The sequence below is a fragment of the Solea solea genome, chromosome 2 (genome assembly GCF_958295425.1).
Source record: "Solea solea chromosome 2, fSolSol10.1, whole genome shotgun sequence".
Classification (NCBI taxonomy): domain Eukaryota; kingdom Metazoa; phylum Chordata; class Actinopteri; order Pleuronectiformes; family Soleidae; genus Solea; species Solea solea.
In genome coordinates, this window is record NC_081135.1 from 31061717 (window position 1) to 31078764 (window position 17048).

The 17048-nt window shown below is 41.2% G+C and overlaps 1 protein-coding gene across 4 annotated transcripts in view; it reads left to right on the forward strand.

The window, feature by feature from the left end:
- The window catches only part of pard3bb (par-3 family cell polarity regulator beta b), a 192851-nt gene that overhangs the window by 114295 nt on the left and 61508 nt on the right, over nucleotides 1–17048 (forward strand). For all 4 annotated transcript variants that reach the window (XM_058617671.1, XM_058617686.1, XM_058617662.1 and 1 more), the window contains exons 19-22: nucleotides 1686–1901; nucleotides 4099–4327; nucleotides 12713–12823; nucleotides 13021–13383. In XM_058617671.1, the coding sequence (XP_058473654.1) occupies nucleotides 1686–1901; nucleotides 4099–4327; nucleotides 12713–12823; nucleotides 13021–13383 (919 nt within the window). The remainder of the gene's footprint in view (nucleotides 1–1685; nucleotides 1902–4098; nucleotides 4328–12712; nucleotides 12824–13020; nucleotides 13384–17048) is intronic.

Here is a 17048-nt window from a genome sequence, read left to right on the forward strand (position 1 = left end):
ACACACACACACACACAAAAGAGCAGTCATGTGTATGGGGAATCATTAGCTAATGTGATGCAGGTTTGGCTATCATGAATCACAGTGGCATCATATTGACAAGCCAGAGCCAGCAAGGAATCCAAAGTGTGTGTGTGTGTGTGTGTGTGTGTGTGTGTGTGTTACCAGTATTTTTTTTTTGAGCTGGCAGCGAGCCCAGCCTTCCTCCCTTCTTCCCATTTTTCTCCGTCTTGTTCTCTGACACCGTGGAATTCCTCGGAGGGAACTTAATTTGCTGTCTCCCTGTCGTTGTTCGCCCTGTCCCTTTTCTCCCCATCTTGCCTGCCATCAGTGTCCTCCGTGTTTAGGGTGTCACATGGTGACAGACCAAACTGCAAGTGCACATTACCTTCTCTCTGCTCCTTTTGTTTCACCATCATCAGTCCTCACAGGTGGTGGGGACACCACAATGGTCCTTGATGCAGAATTTTTGCCCGTCTCAAGATGTCAGCTTGAGAGATTGACAGCGGTTTTTTTCTGGGTCGTCGGCCTAATTTTAAAATTCAGATACGTCTTCATATCTTCAAGGCTCACTCCCTATTTCTTCTTGTCCTCCATTGCTGTCTGCTCTTATGCTGCTCTTCTCTTCATCATCCTTTCTGCTGCATCCCTCCCTCCCTCAGTAATATCTCTCACAGTGTACTTGAGATGATGGATGGAGAACCGGTTACAGTGAAGCAGACTTCACATCCATCACAAACTCAACAACAGCATAGTTAACTGCATCACTGTATTTTTTTTCTCCTTGGCTTTGCTCTCCAGAGTTTTGAGTTGTCCTGGTCTTTCCAGCCCACAGTCAGTGTCTCCACTGTTGGTTTGCTTTTTTGTTTATCAATCAGAAAAAGTCACAGCAAGGACAGTCTTATTTGGACTCTACATTCAGGCTTTGAAGGAACTGGTAATTTTCCACCTTAAATATGCTTTTTAGATTCTTAATTTGCTTCAAATCTATAGTGGTCAGGATCTCCCAATTCTTGAGTTTCTTCAACAAAACATGAATGTTTTGGAATCGCCGCTCTTCTTCCTGAACTCCTTTCATCAGATGAGCAGATGTGCTCATTTCATAGAGTTCACCTGTGTCAGCCTTTCCATCGCTGAAACGCAAGCCAGTATTGCCAATATTGACTTGTGCTTTATTGCTTTAATTGCAACGATTCACTTCACGACTCTCCTCCTTTTTTAAAGTTTCCATGCAGTGCAGAAAGGTGTCAGTGCTGCGGTAGCCGTTAACCCACAGATGTGCTGTGAAATGGCCTCGATCGCTCTTTAACCCTTTAACACCTTTACGACTTTTAGACCTATTTTAACCATGAAAGGGACAGAAAATATCTTTCAATATCTGGCAGTTCAATTTTAAATTTGAACAGGATAACACATATTTAACATAAACACATAAACAACCCTTTTTCCAAATGTCCAAAAACAGGCCAAATAATGGTTTTTCAAACCGTCTCCTCTCTGGTGACAAAGATGCTAATTCGCCAGCTTCCTGCAACAGCTCGAGTGGAATTACCGTAATAACCACATGTCGGCTTTGACGTGCAACTTCTCAGCTTCCAGAAAGCGTACTATGGAATTATTGATTGATTATTGATGCGTTCATATTGTTTTTAGTCGTTGACTATGATATTTTTTCTCCTCATCAGCCCTGTCGAGTCCCGTAGAACTCGGCCCTACCCTCGGCCTGAAGAAGTCCAGCTCGTTGGAGAGTCTCCAGACGGCCATGTCGGAGGTCAACAGGAAAAACGAAGTCCTCCCATTCCACCGCCCTCGCCCAAATATGGTCAGGGGAAGAGGCTGCAATGAGAGCTTCAGGGCGGCCATTGATAAGTCCTATGATGGGCCACCGGAGGAGGATGATGGTAAGCTGAATGTTTACTCTTTTGTCTATTTGCCAAACAAATACCATAAACAATGAATTGGAAGAACTAGACAAACTTTATTGTCCACAATGTGGAAAACTCACATGAAAACCGCGACATAAATGACGATTACATACAAGGAAAACAGTAAAAATTGAAGAATTATCTCATTTTTATGGATTGGGATAGTTTAAAACGCCTTCCTGAAGGTATAGCAGTTTAAACGAGGACTGCGACTGATGAGACTGATCGTTTGTTATGTCAGGAGCTTTCTGGATTGGCTTTCTTTTTTGCACTTCTCGCACTGACGTCACGGCAGCTGTTTTTCATGGAGAAATTGTGCTAAAGCATGTGCATCCACATAAAATAAACACTGGGTGCTGGAGAGGATTGACAACGTGATTAAAAGCAGACCAGTTCATGTTTCCAGGCCCAAATCATTCTTTGGGTCTGAAGAAGGGCAACAACTGGTGTACAGACACAGCAGCTGTTTTAATCTCGACTGATATCATTGATTGAAATAAAATTAAAAAAAAAAACACCTTATATCTTTACTCCCATTTGTTACGTTTTCCCAAATTGACATAGATTACTTCCATACGTGGCGTTTTCCCCTGTTACAAAGTTTCTTCGTATTAGGAATATGATGCCTTGTATGGCACAACACGGCAGCATTTCATCACAGTTGGTGATTTTAGTGTTGAGTCAGGCTTTCACTTTAAATATTTATCCGGGAGCTAAACGGCCGCCGCACGCTTTGTTTCATCCGGGGGGGTTACGGCTCAATTCCCAGCTGTATTATTAGCAGCAAACTCTTATCAGTCACCACCAGAGTAATGAGTTGGGCTGTTTCAGATCACTGCTCTCACACAGGATAGGACTAATAGGGCATGTCAACACCACACACGCAGTGTCCACATCTGTCACCGTCTTTCGAAGTGTTCAACACTTTGAGAGCGGCTGTTAATTGACAGATAACAGTTCTCCGAAGCACATGCTGGAGGATCTCACACCCTCTTTTAGTGCTCTCCACTTGTGATCGGGAGGACAAACGGACAAAGACTTTACAAACATTTCATATAACATTTAATCTGGGTTCACGGTACGGGATCCTGACTATTATTAGCGTGCGCCGCATGTGAATCCAGTTGTCAAGAGGACAATTCAGAAGAGTTTTTGAGTCCCATCAAAGTGGCTTTGATGTTGTATGTCAGCTGGGATGGATTATGTTAGTTATTTCTGTCATTTTCTTCCAGTTTTTTTTCCCACATGATACTTTTTCATTTGTGCCTCTTTCATTTGTTTCTCATTCTTATGTCACACACTATTGCAAAAATTGTAGGAGATCCAATGTGAACGGAACAGCGTCCCGCTATGGTGGTTTGTGGTGACTTTTGCCCCCGTGACGCTGCTGTAAAACCACAATTTACTTTTTCCAAGTGCATTGTAGTCAGAAGTATTTCATGCGAGCTCTTACTTTCATTATCCCCACTGTGTTTTTGCCCTGTAGCTCGGTCAGAGCATTTTATCCTGCAGTTCAGATGTGACCAATCCAAGCAGAGACTTTGTTAAATTAGACTTTTTCTCCCCGCAAAAAAGAAACGTACATGTAAAAGTAATTTACGTTGTGGTCATGTTCACACATGTTAAATGATCAACTCCTTATGGGAGCACCTATGATATCCAATACGAGCATGAGGCTGAAAAAGAAACACACACACACACACACACACACAAAAACACACACGCAATTACATTTCTATCATTTCAGAAGACAGTGTTTATAATTAAGGGTGACGTGAATTTCCACACAAAGTTGAATCTCAAATGAAGTAACCAATTAGGTTTGGTTATCTCACAAAATCTGACAAGTGGCCTCTCACTCTCTGTTTGTGTGTGTGCGTGCGTGCGTGCCAGGTCCTAGTTATTCCATACCAGAGCGCCAGTAATTTGAGGAAGTAATGAGGCATTGGAGTTTACACTTTTATGAATGCGCAGTTATGCATTCTTCTTTCCAAGAGTCGATTCATCTATTATAAAGATATAAAACCTGCCGGGAAAACGGAAAGTTGAGTGTCAGCTTTTTATTGTTTTAAATCGAACACACTGATGACTTTGGGCACAACAGATTGTTTCCGTCTTTCACACTGCTTGTTTTAATCCTCATCTTTCTCGTCGTTTCGTGTTCCTCCTCCAGATGATTGCTCGGACCCGAGTTCAGGCCGCGACACCCCCGCGAGCAGTTCGTCCCGCCAGGGAGTGGCCGATCAGATCGAGGAAAAGGGCAAGAAAGACAAGAAAAAGAAAGTGAAAGCGAAGAAGAAAGAAAAGAACAAGGGGAAAGGGAAAGAGAAAGAGAAAAACAAGGTGGAGGAGCCTGAAGAGACGGAGAAGAAGAGCAAGAAAATAGGATTTGGCCTTCTGAGGTGAGTAAATGTGTGCGTAATACAGAGCATTATATGTTCAGTTGCCATGTTATTCCATGTTCTCTGGTGTTCTTTCAGTCTGAATGTCACACCCAACGTGTGTTCATTCAGTTTTGTGATATCCACACGATAACGGCAGCATATTTTCATACTGATCATCAGCAGTGGTTAGAGAGCCTGGCTGTAGGATAAGGTCACAACACTTCACATCGTGTGCCTCCATAAGAAAAATAACCATTGAACATAAACATTGGGTCCTTTTTCCTCCTCCTCGTGAAACTCTATGATATGCTCACAGGCACATGAATCCACAGTGGGAGTGGTGCCCCACTTTCTTAAAGAGCTCCTGGAAATGATCTGTCAGAACTATTTCATGTGATTAACTCCAACACACTGTCTTTATCAGTGTGAATGGGTCACAGTGTTTCAATAATACCTACTTAATATCAAGTTGTTTTTCTTTTGCTGCAAACAAGCGTTCACATTGATGCCGATCTTAAGAAAAACACGCTCTTTCAGAATACACTCACACACACACACACACAAAAGTGGTCTGTCAGAACCAGAACACAGGCAAACACTTGCAGACTTTTTATTCCACTGATTGCATCTCAGAATTGCATGTTATTTAAAGTGAAATATCAAGCAATTAGACTAATATGCACTAATGTTACCTAATTGAATAGATTCAGCGCTCTCGCTTTGAAAGTTTCCACCTTTTCCTTCACCTTTTCCCAACCTTTGTCCAACTTTGTGCTATTGGTGGTTAAAATGGTTGTTTTAATCCAGTTTGTATTAACATCTCTTAATTTAATTTAGGCTAAATATAAATCTAATCATTTAAAGATATTATTGTATTTGTTTGAAAATACACTTTTTATTCCAGAGTTTTGGAACGACAGCCCCATGGAACGGAAGTATTTACAGGCTTGGAGTCGCTGTCCGTCTTAATTGTGAGTATCTAACGTTTGTCAGTTTCTAAACGTTAGATACTTACAATTATTTTGTCGGATGTCAACAGAGAAAACTTGGGGAACGAGTTTGCTTCTTAAAAATGTGAAAGTATTAACACAAATCTAATTGCATACTTGGCTGCATATGACAACATGAATTAAGTTATTTACTGTTCCGTGTATTATTTCTTCTGTTGCTGTAACACAAATCATTTTCTCCTTGCGGGGATTAATGAAGTGGCAATCTTTTCTTTATTATTTGAAGTCTTAGGGTGCATTCACACCAGTCCTTCTGAATCGAACCCTAGTTCGTTTGCTCGGAAAGTCCGGTCCGGTTTGTCGAGGCGTGAATGTGCAACCGATCTCTGATCCGCACCAAAGAAGCAAACCTTGGTCTGCTTCGAAACTTAGGTCTCGGTTTGCTTCAAGTGAACCAAATGCTGGAAGCAGCAGGGCATTGTGGGTAAACACGACCAAAACATATGCACGTGTAGAAAGATAGCCGGGAGAAATGGCTGAGCCCATTGTTGCAGGGTATATACAGTATGTGTCGTATGTTCACATAAAATAACATAAAAAACCCAAAACCGATTCCCTGCATTAACCAATAGATGAGCAAGTTTTCTTGATCAATGTTTTTTTTCCTGGTCTTCTTCTTTAGTAATTCTTCATGCAGCGACCTTAATTTTATGGGATAGAACAGAGAGTGGAAGGACGGTGGTTCAGTCCCCGGCTGTGTCATTTCAAAGGTGTAAAAAAAAAGGTAGCTCCATCCCCTGTGATGCTCCTTTGATGCTTTGATGGAGTGTATTACCTGTAGTCTAGTCACTAGAAAGTTTATTTAAAACACACAAGCCTCTGTTGAGTGTCAGCTGAAGCTGTTTTGGAAGGTAGATGGTGTTGGTACTTTGCTGTGATGACTTCTGCTTCAGTGATGACCGCAGCATTCTGTGGTGTCAGCTCTGTGTCATCAGTGGATCACCATTGATGTCATAATGATGTAAGTTACACCTGAGGATGTCATTGCATCACTCACCACTTAAGCACTGTTCTGTGTGTCAGAGTTCAGGTATCTTACACTCATGCCCCTCCTTTCTGTGTACACCTATTTCTCTTCCACCTCTGTGTCATTATGGTCTGGACAGGCTTGTGTAGCACACCCCAGAAATCTCCAGATTAATTGAAATAAGTCTTCCCACTATATGCACGTCCATCCTTTCACTCTAATCGTTAATTCCCCGATCACTTATTGCCTTAAGTGCTTTAAGAAAGCATATAATACACCCAAGGACCTACAGTATTTAGACCCTTCCTCTTCCACCTCGTGTCTCATCACCATAAGAGGGTCTTGATTAGAGCCCAGTGATAATCTCAACCTTCCCTCTTCTCTGCGTTTCTCGTCGTACTTCTGTAACCCGCTGCCGCTTCGCTCCGTCTCTCCGTCTCTCCATCTCTCCGTCCACCCCCCAATCTTGTCATCATTTCAATCTCTCCTCTGTCTGCTCCCTCCAGCTCCATCTCCCTATCTGCATTTGATTGCGTGTAATGGCAGGAGACTGAGAAGGCAAATTGGTGCTATTCAGTACAGTTCAAGCTTAGCCAAACGACTGATTTGTCACATTCATCTAAGGCCAGCTCGGATTGGCCTAATGCTCTGGAGGAGAGGACGATATACGATACTCAACCTTTCTCTGAGGCCTTTAGTTTTTTTACAGTAACACATATAAGTTGTTTACATTCGTCGGTTAACACATTTGAAACGCAAAAGCTACTTTTTCCTTGTCCTTACCCTGTTCGCTTCATTGCTGTTAAGTTGCCACGGTAAATTTCTCTCCTACAAAGTGACTCACGCCACTGGTTTTCCCCAGCGCAATCACCAAAATGACTGGAATTAAGATTTCAGATCAAATGAATAGAAGCCGCGTGAGTGCGGAAAAGTTGAATGCAATGGCAGTTATGTTTCGTTTCACACTGTTACAACCCAGATATTAAAGACAGACTGTGGATGTTTGTTGTAAAGGCCCTTTAAAGCAGACAGCAGGCTGTGTCATCTGAACTGCTGCCTCCTGCCAATCAGTTATGCCAATCACCCGTGTGTGTGTGTGTGTGTGTGTGTGTGTGTGTGTGTGTGTGTGTGTGTGTGGTAATCATCCCACCATTATGAATATTCATGTGGTGATAAAACAGGATTGGTCACACAGTCAGATGGTTGACATCTATTTGGCGCATAGTTGCTGTGAATCTTCTGACACTGTGCATGTGTGTGTGTATGTGTGTTCCTTGTTAAAGGACTGCAGCTGTGTGACCGTTTGTTCCTCTGTGATCTGTGTATCTTTCTGTTTATTTGTTTGAAAAGATATGCTTAATATTCAAAGAAAGACATTGTCTCTGCGTGTGTGTGTTCTTGTATGGACGTCTTTGTGAGGACCAAAAAAAAAGCGTATAAACCATTTCAGTGAGGACATTTTGGGAAAGTGAGGACATTCTGGCTGGTCCTTGGTTTTACGGTTAGGGTTAGAGTTAGGCATTTAGTTGTGATGGTTAAGGTAAGGGTAAGGGTCTAGTGAGTGCATTATGTCTATGAGAGGTCCTCACTATGAATGCTGTGCAGACATGTGTGTATGTGTGTGTGTGTGTGTGTGTGTGTGTGGCTCGCCGTGAATGAGGACACACAAAAAATATGCTAATCTATTAGGTGAGATTGAAAGGAGGACAAGGTCTACCAGAGCCGGGAAAGGGACAGGCAGTGCTGATGCCAGTGCATCATGTTATCATGTTTATGTGACTGTTGCTCTGTGTCGTAATTTATGTGTGCATGCTGTTCATTTTCAGATTTAAAACGGTGCGAATTTATGAGAATCTATGGTAATACATGCACAGTTGCCTGTCTGGTTGTCCTCATGCACTGCTGTAGTCGCCTCCCTGTTGCCCTGCTTTGTTTGGTGTGTATATATGTGCATAAATGTGGGCATATACACGTACAATTGCTTGACAATCGTTTGAATTATCCTTATTTCTTACGATTAGTTAAATTATATTGTATGTTTACCTGTGTAAAAAATTAAAACTCAATGAGCAACATCGCACGATGCAGCCTCATACCTGAGAGGAAATAAAATAAGGTTACAGTTTCGAGCTCCATCCTTCTTTTCCTTTTGTGGCGATGCCTTTAATAACACACTCCCCCACATTTTCTCCTTCTTTCTTCTCTCCCTTTCTCTCTCCCCGCTCCCTCCAGTTGCTCATAATGCAGTGTCTCCGTTTGACTTAAAGTGCTCCATCGTTGGGACTATTAGCCCATCGCTACGGTGGGGCCCATTAGGACTGACTAGCTCCATTGTTGGGTCTATTATGGTTGAGCTCCATGCTAGGTCTATTAGCCCAGGTCTGTTCATGCTCTGTGGGCCTGTATGTGTGATGTGTAGATGAAAGGCTTGATGGCAGAAAATAGAAAGTGGACTTACTTTGTTGCTATGATTCACAAGGAGACTTTTGCGATTGGTCAGGCACTTCATCAAATTAAAATCATTTCCAAGTAGTCTTTCAGAATTGTGGAAGTCAGTTTAGAAGAAAATGATTTGTGTGTTCACATAAAAACTCTCACTAGTATAAAAAATGAAATGGAATAAGAGGAATTGTAACACTTGCTTTACATTATTTGTATTTAGTGAGTATGTGGAGTATTTATCACAAAAAATCTTGTTGATGTTAGCCCTTTAACACCTGAGCCTCAAAATGTGATTCTTTTCCAGATTAACTTTCATATTGGCAGTTATTTACAATTTACTGCATGTTAAAATGGTGTATTAACAATTCAAAATAAAGTTTTATGTAGAAAAAACCCTGTAGTTGTAAAATTTGAACAGCATAAAACACATTTTAAATAACATTTGTTTGAGTTTTTGTTTAAATAGGCCAAAAAATGGAGACTTATATACAGGTGCTTTTCCAACTCTCCTCTCTGGTGACAAAGAAGCTGATTCGCAGGCTTCCTGCAACAGGGTGATTTTCTGTAACAACCAAACGTTGTCTCACCTTTCAGAAACAGTCGACATTTTTAAAGGGGGGGGGCTTAGAGCTTGTTGTTGGATAAGCCATTTATGTTGATTTGATATTTTTTGGTGTCCCTTAAAAAACAAAAAATATTATTTTATTCTCCAGAATTTCATTATAGTGCTGATTTATCACACATTTTTATCTTAATCAAATAATTGCAGCATCTTTTGACTTGTAACTTGCACTTGGTCATATTGCGATCTCAATTATTTTATAATTAATTGGCCTGACCTATAGCATATCTGTTTGCTCAGCTACACAGAGTTAAGCAATATGGTGCGGTTTACTTTTAAAAGCAAGTTCTTATTTTATATTTTTTCTTTCTATGAAGGACAAAGCTCTGTCATGTGACCAGACGTCGTCTGTTATTGTTTCAAATTTAAAGGAGCACATGTTTGAGGGGGGGTGTGTGCTTCCAATCAAACATCTTGACAGGAAATCATTGGTGTGTCGCTGACTATTGTCGTGCCTGCCAGTCATTGGCGTATGTATGTACGTACGTATCAATGTATATGCACACGCGGGCGTAATCGTGTGCCCTGTGTGTGTGTGTGTGTGCGCTCGTTATGGTAGCTAGTTTGTCAGTCACTGCTGTTCCTCAGGGATCAACGAGAGGAAAGAGGAGGCGTGTCTGGCGGAGAGGGGTGGGCGGAGTGAGAGAATTGCAGAAGAATAGCACGAACAGAGGAAGTGAGAGTCACAGATGTTTGCACTCATTTGTCACTTGGTTTTCACCTCGTGGGCTAATCAGGAGCACAAGTGTGGGACAGCCCCCTTCCCACTGTTCATCACTCAGAAATGGACAAATACATGCATGTGAATGTCACTTTTAGACTTGCGTGTTTAGCCCTTCTGTTACCAGGATCGCCGAAAGGATTAATAACATACATTTATCATGGAAATGTTTACTGGTGTTATACGTGTAAATCAAGTGGGAATTTGGGTTATTTTGAATTTCTCCTTGGTGGCTATTCATTATATTGCTACCTAAAACCTTTTTTTTTACATGGTCTAAGTATATTTGTGTATATATATATATATGTATATGTGTGTGTATATATGTATATATTTGTATATATATATATATATATATATATATACACATATACTGTGTGTATATATATATATATATATATATACATATACAGTATATGTATATGTATATATATATATATATATATTTACCCATAAACTCCTCTACTAGTGTCTTCTAGGTGCTGACGACATTTTGGACACGTCTCTGCTTTGCTCCTGACAAGCGCGTAATAATAATGCCTTTAGCCCACAATAACAATATAACAATAGTTCACACCGTTTTTTCTTTTCCTCTTTTCTTTTTTCTTTTAATTGAATCATTTGTTGACCCTCCAGTAAAAACATGTTGCGACTGTGATATAGTTTGAGGGCAAATATGAAATGGAGGAAAGTGAGGAGTGAGGACACCTTAATCATCCTCTCATGGCATCGTCTAATGCCTTGAGTTTGTTTTTTTTGTCAGTCAGGAATCATGTCGTTTTTAATTACAGCAGATTTCGTGGCGGCACATATTGTTGTTTACTTGCATCGGGAGCTTAACTTTTCCATCTGACCTTTTCGCACACAGATGGACGTTTAAGGAATCGGTGTACATGTTTGTAATTACATCTTTGTCAGATGCAAATGAGCGAGGCATACACTTCCCATACAGATTGTGGTGTTAGGTCGTCAATATTCATATAGCGTCATTCTGTTCCCGCTAATGCCAGAACGAGAGGTAATGTATTCATCCTAAGTGACTGCTAATCCTCTGTTCTTTCTCACATGGCGATGCTTAAACGATACATTTAAAAAGTTTTCTTTATCAAGACAAGACAAGTTACTTTCCAATTATTTTGTTATTTGTTTTCTTAACTGATGTTTGCATATTTTTTTTTTATGACAGATGCATTCAGATTAGAATTGTTTCAGGCACCTGCAGCCGTGCCAGGAGAAAAGTCTTCTTACTTTGTCCATATTTGATTATTTCTTTGCCTACCATGTTGTTTTTCTTTCCTCCCTCACACTCAAAAGGCCAAAAGGCCTTTTTTTTTTGGTTTAAAAAAAAAAAAAAAAAAATAGACAGGAAAACCAGGTCATTTGGTAGCTAAAAGGTTGTGGAAATTTGAATCTTGTATTGTTAACTCAAATTTGAATTTTTAGTATTTATGAATAATGCATATTGATGTGTGTGTGTGTGTGTGTGTGTGTGGATAGTCCAGTAATAATAATACTGGGAGCATCTGGAAAAACGAGAGTTGGCCTAATTAAGCTCCAGGTGTCCATTGTCTCTCGTTAATTCATTCATTCATGTCTCTCTCATTGTTCTTTTCCTGTACATGTTCAATGTTATGGTTTCTTGTTTGTTGACAACATGGAGGTCAGGGGAGGAAGTCACAGTGGAGGTAAGAGAAGTGTCTAATCGTTGAGATTAAGGGGGTGAAGGCAAGGTGAGCCATGGATAGAAAGGAAGAAAGGAAAGAGAGAGAGTGTGTCGAGGTGAAACAGGAGGAGAAAAGCTAAACTGAATAAAGATGAAAGAGGAGCAGGAGGTAAAGGGAGGAAGTTGAAGGAAAGGGTTAATCTCTGACACTGAAGGTAGCAGTAATTAGAGCAGGACTTGTCCCCTGTGAGACAGATACACACACACACACACGCACACGCTTATTAACGCACACACACATGGTCAAAGCCTTTCATTGCCCATTGAATCTCGCTCTGTGGGTGGTAAATCAGCTTCTTTCCCCCCCAGTTCACATCAAGCACTTCAGCGAAAAATGTATTACTGTAGCTCACAGACTACACTGTTTTTCTTCTTATAAAATAGCCATGCGTATGTTTAAATAACAAAACAGTCACACACACACAAAACATGTTTAGAAATCACACGAATGCTGTATTAAATAATGCACAAATATAGCCATAGTGATACTTCAACAGTGTCACCACCACCAGCAGCTGGGAGCAGAGCTGTAGACGAAAGCATACAACATCAATAAATTCCCTTCATAAATAAAACATGGGGCGTGTTATAAGGTCACGTTTTGCAGGTTGGCGATATTAACTATTTAGCAGGGTTGACTGTCTTAATTAAGCATATCCTGCCCACCATGTAGCTGCTGGGCCACTGTAAAGACCCTCCATCTCAACAAGAGAATACATATCACTGAAATCCCAAATCGCTGTTTTGTGGTGTGTGTTCCTCATTCCCATCCACAGTATCACATCCATACAAATTATTGTTGTGGTTTTTTTTACAGAGAAGACAAACTATGCACAGCTTTTAAAGCAAGTGTCATAATTTCTTATGTCCATCTCACCATGTTATTCTGGTTGTTTCTTTTTTTCTCTCTCTCATCAGATTTGGCAAGAGAAAAGATGAGAAGAAAGAAGCAAAAGCAGCCGTGCAGCGACACAAGTCAGACCTTCTGAGTGACCACGAGTTTGAGAAGATGAAAGAGGAGAGGGAAAGGTGGGAAGGTGTTTATTCACGTCTTTTAGGGTGTGTAACTTTTCCTGTAACTGCATTTTATTCTTGCCATTCCCTGGATTCCCCTGTAGCTCTCCTCACTCCTTAGCTGTTTATTCAACGTGCCCTTTGGATAGCGTCGTGATGATGTTTCAGTAATATTTGTCGCTGTCTGAACTCGCTCTCCGTCTGTCCGTCAGAATTGAGGCAGGCCACCCTGAGTTGCAAGGTGCCAGGTCCACTTATCCAGATGTGGAGGACGACGACACAGACCCCAACTATGCCCGGATACAATCCTTCAGGGACCGAGACACGGGTTCGGTGCCGCAGCCACTGCCTCAGTCGCCTCCCTACAGTACGATTCCGCACACCCACGCTCGCAACGCTTCCCCGCAGACCACTTCTACCTTTCCGGGGCACGGAAATCATGCTAATGACCCCGGAGCTGTCCCCGATGACGACCACATCGATAGGCTGTATGCCAAGGTCAATAAACCGCGGACGGTTGGGACTACTTCTCCTCCGGCGTCTGCTGCTGCTGCTGCTGCTGCTGCCAATGACAGGTAAGGCACCATGACCTTATCTGGGTCTACTATAGCTATAAAAACCTGGAAAAGGCTGAGGCCCTCCTCTTTCTTTGATGGGAGATATTTGTGTCTTTCACAAGTGTGACACAGTGCCCCAGCAGTACGAGTATATATCTTTTTTTTCTTTTTGTTTTTCCCTCAATTGTAATTTTTGAGGCGAAGCTCCGAGTTGTACCACTGGATGCCCTGTCAGGTTAAGCATAACGGGTTGGGTTTAGAGGGAAAACACGCTGCCAGCTATGTGTCATAAACTGTCTGTGGAAACACAGTGTGCTTTTCAAAAAAGGAAAAAAAAAAAAGACACAAATATCCCCCCACTCTTCCTCCTTTGAAATTCACCTTCCACCTCCGCCACCCATCCCTCCAGCACCCCACAGTTTTACAGAGTAATATTTCATATCTCTGTCTGCCTCTTTCACCGAACTCTGTCTAAATCAAGTTTTCTTGCCACAGGCCAGTTTGTTTGTGTGTGTGTGTGTGTTTTGTTTCTTTGAGAGTGAAAGCAAGATGGAGGCAAACAGACAATAGGAAATAGGAAAAGACAGAATTGTTTGTGGTTGCTTTGAGCTCAAGTATGAACACACATGTCGTTGGATGCCCGCTAACAGATATTCTGTGTGTGTGTGTGTGTGTGTCAGGGAAATCAGGTGTGTGTTCTTTTAAGCTTTCTTTTGTCAGGCACAGCTTATGTTTGAATATATCTTGACGTGTGCACACACACAGGTAGCCTTTCTAGTCTTTTCTGTCCAATTATGCAAAGGCCTATCTCCTCTGACCTAGACTTTGAGATTCTCCTTTTTTTTTTTACCATTGGTTGGGTTCTCTTTGGTTGCATGCATGCGAGAGGACCAGTTAATTTTGTTGGACATAACTTTTAAACACAATCACATTTAAAACACTGTCAAATGAGTTCACATAATGCTAATTAAGCCTATCAGCTCCACACGACTCTCACTGTGTTTCTCAGGGGGAAAGTGAGACGGACGCAAACGTTTGGCTGCTTCTTGCCCCAGCCCAACTCAGTCAGGTCTGATAGTTTTGCCTGACAGAGCCTGTTTGAGATGAACACAACTAACAAATAATGTCCCATCGCTTCTGTTCGTAAAGATTAAACAGGCTGAATAATAACATCAAGAACAATCACTAAAAGTAGCACGCTGTAGCTTTAAAACATGTCTTAGGATTTACACACACATCCATAATGAGTGAATAGAACTTCTCTCAATCAATACCACGGTTAATTAGATTTAAAAAAAGTGTTATATTGGCTGGAGTTTCACTTCATCTAATGCTTATTTTCCTTCCATAAAAGAATAAAAAGTAGTTGAGCAGTGCCTTTATTTCGTAAAACGTGCTGCGTATCCGTGACCGCAGCAGTCCTGGCAGATAGCGCCGTTCATTTATCATTACTTCCTGAAACTTGATGATGCAGACAGAAGGAAGTCCAGGTATTGGCTGACGGTAATCAATGGTGCCAGAACGGCAGGTGGTGTGTCACCGTGCAGTGTCTGTTGTGTGCATGGGCCTGTGTTACTGCTGCGTCGAGGGAGACGAGCGAGCGAGCGCTGTGCTGCGTATGTGGGAGTCAGAGATAAAACTAAATCGCTAAGGACCGCGTTCCATCAGCACGTCAGCAAAGCAATGAGCCAAGATTTACACACACACACACACTCAGTTGCAGTGTGTGTGTGTGTGTGTGCAGACTTAATAAATGATTTACATTTAGCAGCAAAGCAAGTCATACATATTAAAAGTGTCTGTGTTTTTATTAATTAGTGGGACTTGATTGCAAAATAAAGAGCTGCTTTGAACAGCGCACAACACTTCATAATGCTCTCTCTAAATTTGTCCACTGTTACGTTCATCTTGTAGCAATTGCCTCGTTGCATATTTATTGTGAGATTAAAAAGTTAATATCTCCGTTGTGGAACAGTAATATAAAGTAGGAGACACTTAAGTCTTGCTTTAGTGTCTTTTTTGTTTACTGGCGGTGAAGGCAACTTTATTATTTCTGAACTTAGCTACTCGCCTACTTGGTCACTTACTACGTTCAGCGACACGCGACAGAGCCGAGTCCATAAATGTGCAACAAAACCCCTCGAAACACCAGATGGTGAGAAGAAGCACCTCCTGCACATAATATGTAAAAAAAATAATATACGTGAGTAAATAAGCAGCAGAAATAACAATTATGACGATAAGAGCAATTTAAGAGTACAAAATGTTGAACTGAGCACAAACATCAAAACAAATGCATACATATGTAAAAACAGAGGTAGTTTATAATGGGTACTGCAATCCAAATTAAAAAAATATTGAAGGACGTTGTCCCCTTCCCTCTCCTTTCTAGAGACATGAGGTTGCCAGGCAGAAAAATAATCTATGAGAAGCTACACAACAGAAAATTAATATCGCGACTATACTGGCTGTGTACCATTGTTGCCAGCGAAGTCAGACATGACGCAATAACCTACTGCCACTGATGTTACAGTAATACCCATGATATGGCTGCTCTAGTTATGTGTTCCTATTAAAACTGTCGGCCTTATGAGTTGACTCAATTTTTCCAATGGACGTTTCAAATACACAACTGTTCCATCGTTTGCAGTGCGTGTGTGTGTGGCTGCTTGTGTGTGTCCTTGTGGTTTTGTTTGAAGCGGCTCTATTATGGAGGGGGGATAGTTATTTTAACCACACGCCATCAGGAGATACATCACACTGTGTGCTTCCCAACCAGCCCGCCAAAAGGGCACAACCAGCTTCATTTCTTATGCATGACAGAGTTTAAGGCAGAGATGCGCACACGCTGATGAAGAAACCAATTTTCCTCTCACACAATCAAAGAAGACAAAATAATTATCCATCTGCCAAGATAATACACTAAATCACACAAAATATTTGCCACATTGTCTCATAACCTATACTCTGAGGTCTAAAACAGTAATGATCGTCCCTTTACTGCGCCATCGTCAGGTTTGGCCACATTGAAGACCTTTGCCCACAACGCTGAGTCATTGGGGTAAAATGAAAAAGTAATAACAGTTGAGTGCGGATAGAATGCTTCAATGCAGTGGAATAAAATGCATTTCAAATGTCATTAGGTCAGTGCAGACATACAGTCGTTCACCGCTCCTCTACCTCCATTGCATGTTATTGACCAGGGTTGGAAATGTTACAGTTAGTTACAGTTACTAGTTCCCTCTCCCTGAAAAGTAACTGAATTAGTTACTGAGTTACAAGTTATAAAAGTAACTAGTTACTAAGGAAAGTAGCTATTGCGTTACTTTCAAGTACATTTTAAGTGCTCAAAGAATTTGGACCCCACCTCCACCCCCTGTTTTAACAGAACTTAAAATTCATGTGCGTGTTCAGTTATTTATGATAAATCTGAATATTACACACTTAATACAATAAATTACTAACAGAAACAGTGTACACAAATCTAAACTATTTTAATGTTTCTGTGCAACAAAGTGAGTCTAACATACCTAGAGATCTAGTTGGTCTGATGAAAACTGCTTTGATGAGCTAATGATTAAAGTAACACGGCACATTTTTTGGCAGTAACGTTACTCCCATCACTGGTTCGGTCTCAGGTGGACAGAGCTAAGGGCCTCTGCAGCTAGATTTAAATTAAAATG